Source organism: Mastomys coucha, unplaced genomic scaffold (assembly GCF_008632895.1).
Source record: "Mastomys coucha isolate ucsf_1 unplaced genomic scaffold, UCSF_Mcou_1 pScaffold1, whole genome shotgun sequence".
Classification (NCBI taxonomy): Eukaryota; Metazoa; Chordata; class Mammalia; order Rodentia; family Muridae; genus Mastomys; species Mastomys coucha.
In genome coordinates, this window is record NW_022196891.1 from 36,258,636 (window position 1) to 36,267,545 (window position 8,910).

An 8,910-nucleotide genomic window follows, 5' to 3' on the forward strand; every position below is an offset into this window, starting at 1 on the left:
GTGTGTGTGTGTGTGTGTGTGTGTGTGTGTGTCTGTGTGTGTAAAGGACACATAAGATCTATTTTCAACTATGCAGTATAATGTTAGAGAATACAGTCACCATGCTATATAGCAGCTGTCCAAAACTTACCTTGCATAACTAAAGCCCTCTACTTTTTAGCCAACATCTTCCTGGCCCGCCAACCATCCTTCTCTGCTTCTGAGGGCACGATAATTTCAGATGACATGTGCAGGAGAGATTGTACAGAATGTGACTCTTTGCCTGGCTTATTTTACTTAATGTCCTTCAGGGTCTCCCATGTCACTAGAAAGTGGGAGGATTTACCTTTCTTTAGAATAGATTAATATTCTGTGTGTGTATCTGTCTGTGTATCAGTGTGTCTATGTCTGTACATGGGTAAAGCATTCTTGCTTGATTCGTTCATCTGTTATAGAGACTGAATTTGGTTGCCTGTGCTGGCTGTCAGGAATGTTGATGTAACAAAACATGTAATTACCTCATTAAGATGCTGATTTCAGTTCCTTCCCCATTTGAGGGCTATATTTTTTTGGCTGCCTAAAATCTTAGATAAAATTGTGGGTGATATGTTTAGGAAATATAACTCACTTTTTCTGTTTTGCACTGTAGAGGCTTATTTATTTTTTATTAATTTTAATTGATATTTTTAATATCCTCTGTTGAAGTGTATTTACTATCTCTATTTAGTGATCCACAGTTAATTTTTATTTTTAACCTGTGTTTCAGGACAACGCCAAAAAGTCCTGAATTGGCTCTTGTCATATAATCCTCTGTGGCTTCGAATTGGTCTGGAGGTAAGTTTTCAGGTTTCAAAGCACTTCATTGTTTTTTGTTTTTAAAGATTTATTTTCATTACCTTAATTATGTGCATGTGTGTGTTGGGGGTCTACGCACATGAATGTAAGTGCCCAGAGGCCAGATGTGTTAAATTCTCCTGGAGCTGGAGCTACAGGCTGGTGTGGTCTCCTGGTATAGGTTCTGGGAATTGATCCCAAGTCCTTAGGAGGAATATTATGTGCTCTTAACCACTGAGCCATCTTCCCAGGCCCAGCACTTCGTTTTAAAACTTATATACTTTTAGTAGAATGCACTCTTTTATGAAATGTGGATTTTACTTAGAATAGTTAATTCATTTGGTTGACTTGATTCATCTTCCTCCATAGAATATCAGATCAGTTAGTAATAACTAGGTCGATAGATCATATTCTTACGTTATTAGCATATTGTTTCAAAGTAATTTGCTTATGATTTGTTTGAAATGTTTAGTCCACATTATTATTACGATGATGATGATGATGATGATGATGATGATTTTACCCTTTAATTGAAAATAGATTCTTTTCTCATACAATTTATCCTGGCTACAGTTTTCCCTTTCTCTGATCTTCCCGTTTCTGTCTCTTCTCTCCTCCCATTTGGATTCACTCACTTTCTGTCTCTCATTAGAAAAGGGTAGGCTCCTAACACATAACAGCAAAGCAAAGTGAAATATAGTATGATAAACACAGTATGATAAAATACAGTATGATAAAATATAGTATGATAAAATACAGTATGATAAACACAGTATGATAAAACACAGTATGATATGATAAAATACAGTATGATAAACACAGTATGATAAACACAGTATGATAAAATACAGTATGATAAAACAACCTGTCACATCAGTGTAGTATGATAAAACACAGTATGATAAAATACAGTATGATAAACACAGTATGATAAAATACAGTATGATAAGACAAACCCATCACATCAGTGTCGTATGATAAAACAAAAACCATCACATCAGTGTAGTATAAGACACAGTATGATAAAATACAGTATGATAAAACACAGTATGATAAACAAACCATCACATCAGTGTAGTATGATAAACAACCCGTCACATCAGTGTTGGATGAGGTAAACCAACAGAGGGCAAAGAGCCCATGATCGGGCACAAAAGTCAGAGCCCCACTGGTTCCCACACTCAGGAGTCCCATAAAAACACTGTACTGACAGCTCTAGTGTATACACGGAGGGCCTGGTGTAGAGCTCTTTAGGTCCTGTGCTTGGTGCCTCAATCTCTGAGTTCACAAGAGCTTTGCTCGGTTGATTTAGAGGGCCTTGTTCTCTCGGTGACAAAGTGGCAGCCTGAAGAATGGGAAAAGATTTTCACCAATTCCACACTGATAGAAGACTAATACACAAAATATGTAATACATTCAAGAAGCTAAATATCAACAAACCAAATAATCCATTTAAGAATGGGGTAGAGATTTAAACAAAGAACTTTCAATAGAGGAAACTCAGACAGCTGAGAAACACTTAATATTCACTGCCCTTAGCCATCAGGGCAATGCCAATGGAAACGGCTCTGCGATTCCATCTTATACCTGTCTTGAGGGGCTAAGATCATTCACACAGTGCCAGCTCGTGCTGGTGAGGATGTGGAGCAAGGGGAGCACTGTCCCAGTGCTGGGGGAGTACAAATTTTACAGCCACTGTGGAGACCTGGTGGCTCCACAGAAAGGTGGGAATCAGTCTCACTCAAGATCTGTCTGTACCACTTTTCCTTTCAAAACATTTCTGCTGAAAAACAAGCTTCATACCACATTGAACACGTTTGCCCCACCCCCATCCATCCCAGATTCTTCTCCACCCGACTTTATGAGTCTTTGCTCACACTCCTCTGAAAACAAGTTAACAAAACAACTACAAAAAGAGTAAGAAACACACACTCCAAAAATATACACAAAGGAAAAGGAAAATAAACAAAAGACAAACAATGCGTAAACAGAGCAGATGAAACAGAATAGCCACTGAAGAGCAGTGAGGGCTTTTATGTGTCTGTGTCTTGGCCATCTGTTCCTGAGCTTGGGCCTGATGTGTGCTCAGTGCACCCACTGACACTCCACTGCAGTGGTTATCAATTGCAGGTAGCTTCTTTGTAAAGGGAGAGTCCAGGTCGTCCACCTCTCCCTCAGTGCTGGGGCTCTCTCTGGCTTGGACTTGTGTGCATGTGCCACAGTGTCTGGGAGGGTTCTGATGTGCAGCAGTCCTGTTGTGTCTACAAGACTGTTTCCTGGAGTCACCTGGTACCTGGCTCTCACAGTCTTTCTGCCTCTTTTCTGTATAGCTCCCTGAACCCTTATGGGAGGATTTCACGGAGACTTCCCATTTAGGACTGAATGCCCAGAGTCTCTCACTCCATGCATATTGCTCAGTTGTGGGTCTTTGCTGGCTGTTATAAGTTATTGGCATATTGTTACAGAAGAATTTACTGTGTGTTCTTTTATTTTGTACATAATTTGTTGCTAGATTTAATGACAGGTACAGTCATTTTTGAATTTTTTTTGCATTTTTTTATTAGATGTTTTCTTTATTTACAATATCTCCTTTCCCAGATTCCCCTCCAAAAAAATAAATAAATAAAATAGAAAAACAAAAACTAAAACAAACCCCTGTCCCCTTCCCCCTCCCCCTGATCATCACCCCACCCCCTCCTGCTTACTGGCCCTGGCATTCCCCTATACTGGGGCATAGAACCTTCAAAGGGCCAAGGGCCACTCCTCCCATTGATGACCAACTTGGCCATCTTGCTCGGGCAGTGGTGGCACACGCCTTTAATCACAGCACTTGGAAGACAGAGACAGGCGGATTTCTGAGTTCGAGGCCAGCCTGTTCTGTAGAGTGAGTTCTAGGACAGCCGGGGCTACACAGAGAAACCCTGTCTCAAAAAAACAAAACAAAACAAAAAAAAAAAAAAAAATTTTTTTGTTTTTATCCTGTCAATAAAAATGACAGCTCAGATGTTAGGTCAGGGTAAGCTTTGAATGTATATTAGTATGTTAGCAAAGCACTTTTGTAAGTATTCAGATGGAATACTTCTTATAGTAATGTGATATGGATTGATTTATGTACATTTACATAAACTACCAATTTATGTATAAATACCTAAAGTTAAAATAAACTGATAGGTATAGTGGCTCCTGCTTGCAATCTCTGCCCAGGGGTGGTGGAGACAGAAAAATCTTTTCATGTTTCAAGTGAGTCTTATCTACATAGTAAATTCCAGGATAGGCTAGGCTACGTATTGAGAACCTGTCTGCAAAAAAATAAAATAACTATTAAAAACTGACTACATTAGACAGCCAGTATTATTAAAGTATGCTTTTAAAAGCATAAGGCAGAGCATGTTTTGTGTGTGTTCCTTTTAGTCTTTTCTAGTATGCGTTTGTTTTTTTCCTACATCCTACGTAAAATTTCTTGTCATTTTAGTTTTTATCAGTTTAGAACAGAGGAGTCTTGAAAGCTGAACGCAGTGACTTTTGTAGTAGTAACTAGGTTTAGAGAAAGCTAGTTATAAAAAGCACTATGACATTCCTGCACGGCAGCGCCATTGCACGGCAGCGCCATTGTGTGATAGTGGTTTCACGTGATAGCATCTTTGCATCTTAAATCACTGCTAAAATGTTTTATTTTGGTTGTTACCCTCTCTGTATTAAATAAGTCACACATCAGCTGGCTCTGCTTAATATGCCCAATAATAATTCTGCAGTCTCAGTAAGGGTACTGTCTCTCTTCCCTAAATTTGGGTCCTACGTTGCCCTCCTTTTTTTGTGGTAAAGGACATACACAAAATTACTAGGTAGAAATCTGCAATGCCTTTTTCTTTTTATTTTATTTTATTTTTTAAAGATTTATTGAGCCATCATATAGTTGCTGAGAATTGAACTCAGGACCTCCGGAAGAGCAGTCAGTGCTTTTAACAGCTGAGCCATCTCTTCAGTTGCTGTGCCTTTTAGAAACTGCCATTTTTAAATTAATCTTATTATTTTTAAATTTATTTTAAGTTATACATAAAAGTACATGTATGGTACTATGTTATGTTTATATATTAATTAAATTATATAGATTGTTCTATTAGATCAATGTACAAAACATATTGTATGCATTGTTATAGATTTGTTATAGATACAATATATGTATATTATGTATATTATCTAATTAATCTTTAACATTTATTTTTTGAAGCATTTATCATTTGTTTGTGCTGAAACTTTTAAAATTCTTTCTGGATTTTGAGTAGATACTCTTAACCACTGTTACCCCACTATGCCACAGCACCTCAGAACTGCTCACTCCAACCTAGTGACCTTTGGAAACCTCTGCTTAGGTGTAGTTTGTGTCACTTCCATCCATATCAAGTTGCTCAGAGTGTATCCAAGCACTGCTGGGAGACACAAGAGTCGTGAGGGCAGCAGCAAGCAGTGGGGATGTATAATCATTTCACTGGGAAAGTGGGTATCAGTAATTGAACCCTAATCCACTTTATCTTATTCCAGACCTTAGGATTTTGCCAACAACGTAATGTTTGATGATTCTATAAAAGCTTCAAGAGCCAAACATAAGAATGTAAAGATAAATTTCCCTATTTTTGACAGTGATAACGTTAATACTTGTCTGCTTTCATCTTTTCCTGTTTTTCCATGTAGGTTTACAGAATATAATTTATATTTTTAGCTTTCTTCTAAATGTCTTGAAAAACATCAATAAGCATATAAATGTTAAACTAATTTCATATTTATTGTTGCTTATGGACATACCTGTACTTCTCAATTATTTTCCCCAATTTCACATTAACTATTATAAAAGCTTGATTATTATTATGCTGCTTAAGACAGTGATTAAATTTGAACAATGAGCCTATTCATGGTAGGTCTTTAATTGAGTGAGAAAAATTAAAATGTAAATGAGGTTTCTCAGAAGAAGGGTATCATGCACACTAAACATGCATGCAGGTTGTGTGCACACTTGAAGGGCGTTCTATAGCAGCCAGGTCTCTTCTGTGCTGTTTTATATGTCTTCAAAGACAGCAGTTTGCTCTCCCAAACAGCTTCCTCTTCCACTTAGGATTAGTGTAACCCTGGCCTGGCCTTCTCTTCTCCTTGCAGACAGTGTTTGGAGAACTGATCCCTCTGACAGACAACAGTGATGTCACAGGGTTGGCGATGTTCATTCTGAATCGCTTACTTTGGAATCCTGACATAGCAGCTGAATATAGACACCCCACTGTTCCTCTCCTGTTTCGGGATGGTGAGTATCTGCGCATTGCAATACTGCACTGTGGCTTGTCATCCTCCCTGGTGGTTTGAATAGGTCTCTGCTTTTGACTACCTTTCTTTCTGCTATCCTCGCTTCCTCACTTGCCCTCTCCTCCATCATTGTTTCTTCCTGTGATCTCCACCCACCACCTCACCCCATTAGGCTATGAGTCCCATGGGGACTATGTTTATTTTGCTGCTAACTACGCAGGACCTAGGATGATGCTTGCTTATCATAGTAGGTGTTCATCAGGTAATCTGTTGAGTGAGACCAGATCTCATTCATTGCTGCCACTGTGTTGTCCTTTCCGTGCATTGGACGTACCATTAAATGGTACTTGTCCCATAGAATACTTAATAGACTCATGCCTGTAAATTACTAAGAAAAAATACATGATGGTTTTAGGGGTACTTTCTACCAGCTTTGCTAACTTATGTTAGCATTGCCTTTCATAAATAAACATAGTTTTGTTTTGTTTTCTTTTCTTTTGTTTGTACTTTAAGGTCATGAAGCAGCTTTGTCTAAGTTCACATTGAAAAAATTGCTGTTGTTGATCTGTTTCCTTGACCATGCTAAAATTTCCAGACTTATTGATCACGATCCTTGTCTCTTTTGTAAAGATGCTGAATTCAAGGTACCGGTTTTATTTTATGTCTTATATTTTCCTTTCCAAACTTTCTCTTGCTTTGGTGGCATGTTTTCTATCGTAAAAAAACATTGGTATTCCAGTGAAGACATTCTGAAGTGGAACAGGAATGAGAGTTTGCATAGTGGCAAAATGCCTGAGTTTAGTTGAAGTGCAGTTTCCCATTAATTTTTACACTTAATTTTGACTTGAGAATGCACTAGGTTATGCTAACATAGAATTAATTTGGGAGAAATTTTTCCCTATTTTAAGTTGTATGTTACCAAACTAGCTTCTGTATTTAATTGTGAGCAATTTTTACAAGGTCTTAAATTGGAAACGTGAGTTTGCATTTGCCTTGGTTATAGGCAGTCTCTTTATTCTCCATGTATTATTTCTACAAGTACAGGATCATTTGAAGGATTTGCTGTTGTCAGAAATAAAATATATAATATGAAACACACTTTTTCTCTGTCCATAGGCTAGTAAAGAGCTTCTTCTAGCCTTTTCACGGGATTTCCTAAGTGGTGAAGGTGACCTTTCTCGGCACCTTAGCTTACTGGGCTTACCTGTGAGCCATGTTCAGACACCACTTGATGAATTTGATTTTGCTGTTACGAATCTTGCAGTGGACTTGCAGTGTGGGGTTCGCCTTGTGTAAGTATAAGCTAAAGATTTATTTAATGGGATAGGCTAAAAATTTTTTTTAAAGCATGTCTTTCCTGGATTAATACTTAAATGTTTTATGATGCAATGAATTTATAATTTAAAAAATGTTTAGTTTTCTCTTTGAAAAATGGTGTATCAATTATGCCATGCAATTTTGTGTTCGGTGCTGTTACGGAAATAGGGTCTGCAGGTGGGAACACGCAATGTCTCAGGATAGGGTTACAAAGGGCATGAACACTGAATACTTTAAAACACTATCAGCAGCAGCAGCTTCCTCTGACCTATCTATATGTGATAGAGTGTGAGTAACAGAGATGTTGCTTGGAGTTGGATTTCCGGTTCTGCTGCGTCTGTTTTAGGTTGGTCCTCTAGATGTCATCCTAGTGATCTGCTCTGGCTTGGAAACCGACAAGCCCTCTGTCATTACTTGTTAGCTATGTGACTGAGCTTATTTAACTCCTCTGACTCTTAGTGCCATCAGTGAAAAAATAGCAAATCAGGAACAGTTAATGCGTAATCATGGGGCTTTGCTTGTGACTAAGAAACAGTGTACTTGCTTGGTGTATAGAATATGCTTTTTCTGAATTCCTGCCTGGCATTCCCTTCTATACAGCTTTCTCCTCATCCTCTGTCTTACTGAGAGAACTCTATTAAATTGTTCATATTTGCATGTGTCTTGTGTTTTTCTTTCTTATGTGTGTGTAGACTTCAGACGTCCAGATTTTTTTTTTTAATTTTTTTCTTTCTTTCTTTCTTTCTTTTTTCTTTTTTTGGTTTTTCGAGACAGGGTTTCTCTGTATAGCCCTGGCTGTCCTGGAACTCACTCTGTAGACCAGGCTGGCTTGAACTCTGAAATCTGCCTCCCTCTGCCTCCCAAGTGCTGGGATTAAAGGTGTGCGCCACCACCGCCCGGCTTTAGACGTCCAGATTTAAAATGAGAAACAATTCTACTTGCTAACTGAAGCGACCGAAACTTGAATAGTTTCTGGGAGACCTTTTATCCTTAATGTGTTTAGAGTCTAGTGACTGTTTTGGGCAGTATCTTTATTTAAATGAACTTTTTCTTAGACGAGTTTCATTTTAGAAGATTCATTGAAAACTTCTTTACTGCTAGGCGAACCGTGGAGCTCCTCACACAGAACTGGAATCTGTCAGAGAAACTCAGAATTCCTGCAATAAGTCGAGTTCAAAAGATGCACAATGTTGATCTCGTCCTTCAGGTTCTCAAATCACGAGGAGTTCCACTGACTGATGAGAATGGTAAACACAGGATCGGAATAAAACTTCATGTCCTTGCTGAAGCTTGATGTGTGCATATATTGTCCTAACGGACTGCCTTTCACTCGTAGGAAATGCTATCTTGTCAAAGGACATTGTCGACAGGCACAGAGAGAAAACCCTTGGCTTGCTTTGGAAAATAGCATTTGCTTTCCAGGTATTGTATGGTTACCTTTGTAGTCATTGGGTCCTCCTCCTCCTCCTCCTCCTCCTCCCCCCCCTTCCT

The 8,910-nt window shown here is 38.4% G+C and overlaps 2 protein-coding genes across 4 annotated transcripts in view; both read left to right on the top strand.

Annotated features, from left to right (window-relative positions):
- The window catches only part of Aspm (abnormal spindle microtubule assembly), a 66,826-nt gene that overhangs the window by 24,846 nt on the left and 33,070 nt on the right, over positions 1-8,910 (top strand). For both annotated transcript variants that reach the window (XM_031384231.1, XM_031384225.1), the window contains 6 exons: positions 746-813; positions 5,962-6,103; positions 6,616-6,746; positions 7,219-7,394; positions 8,521-8,666; positions 8,756-8,841. In XM_031384231.1, the coding sequence (XP_031240091.1) occupies positions 746-813; positions 5,962-6,103; positions 6,616-6,746; positions 7,219-7,394; positions 8,521-8,666; positions 8,756-8,841 (749 nt within the window). The remainder of the gene's footprint in view (positions 1-745; positions 814-5,961; positions 6,104-6,615; positions 6,747-7,218; positions 7,395-8,520; positions 8,667-8,755; positions 8,842-8,910) is intronic.
- Positions 1-8,910, top strand: part of F13b (coagulation factor XIII B chain) — a 186,436-nt gene that overhangs the window by 22,596 nt on the left and 154,930 nt on the right. The gene's annotated exons all lie outside the window — the stretch shown is intronic.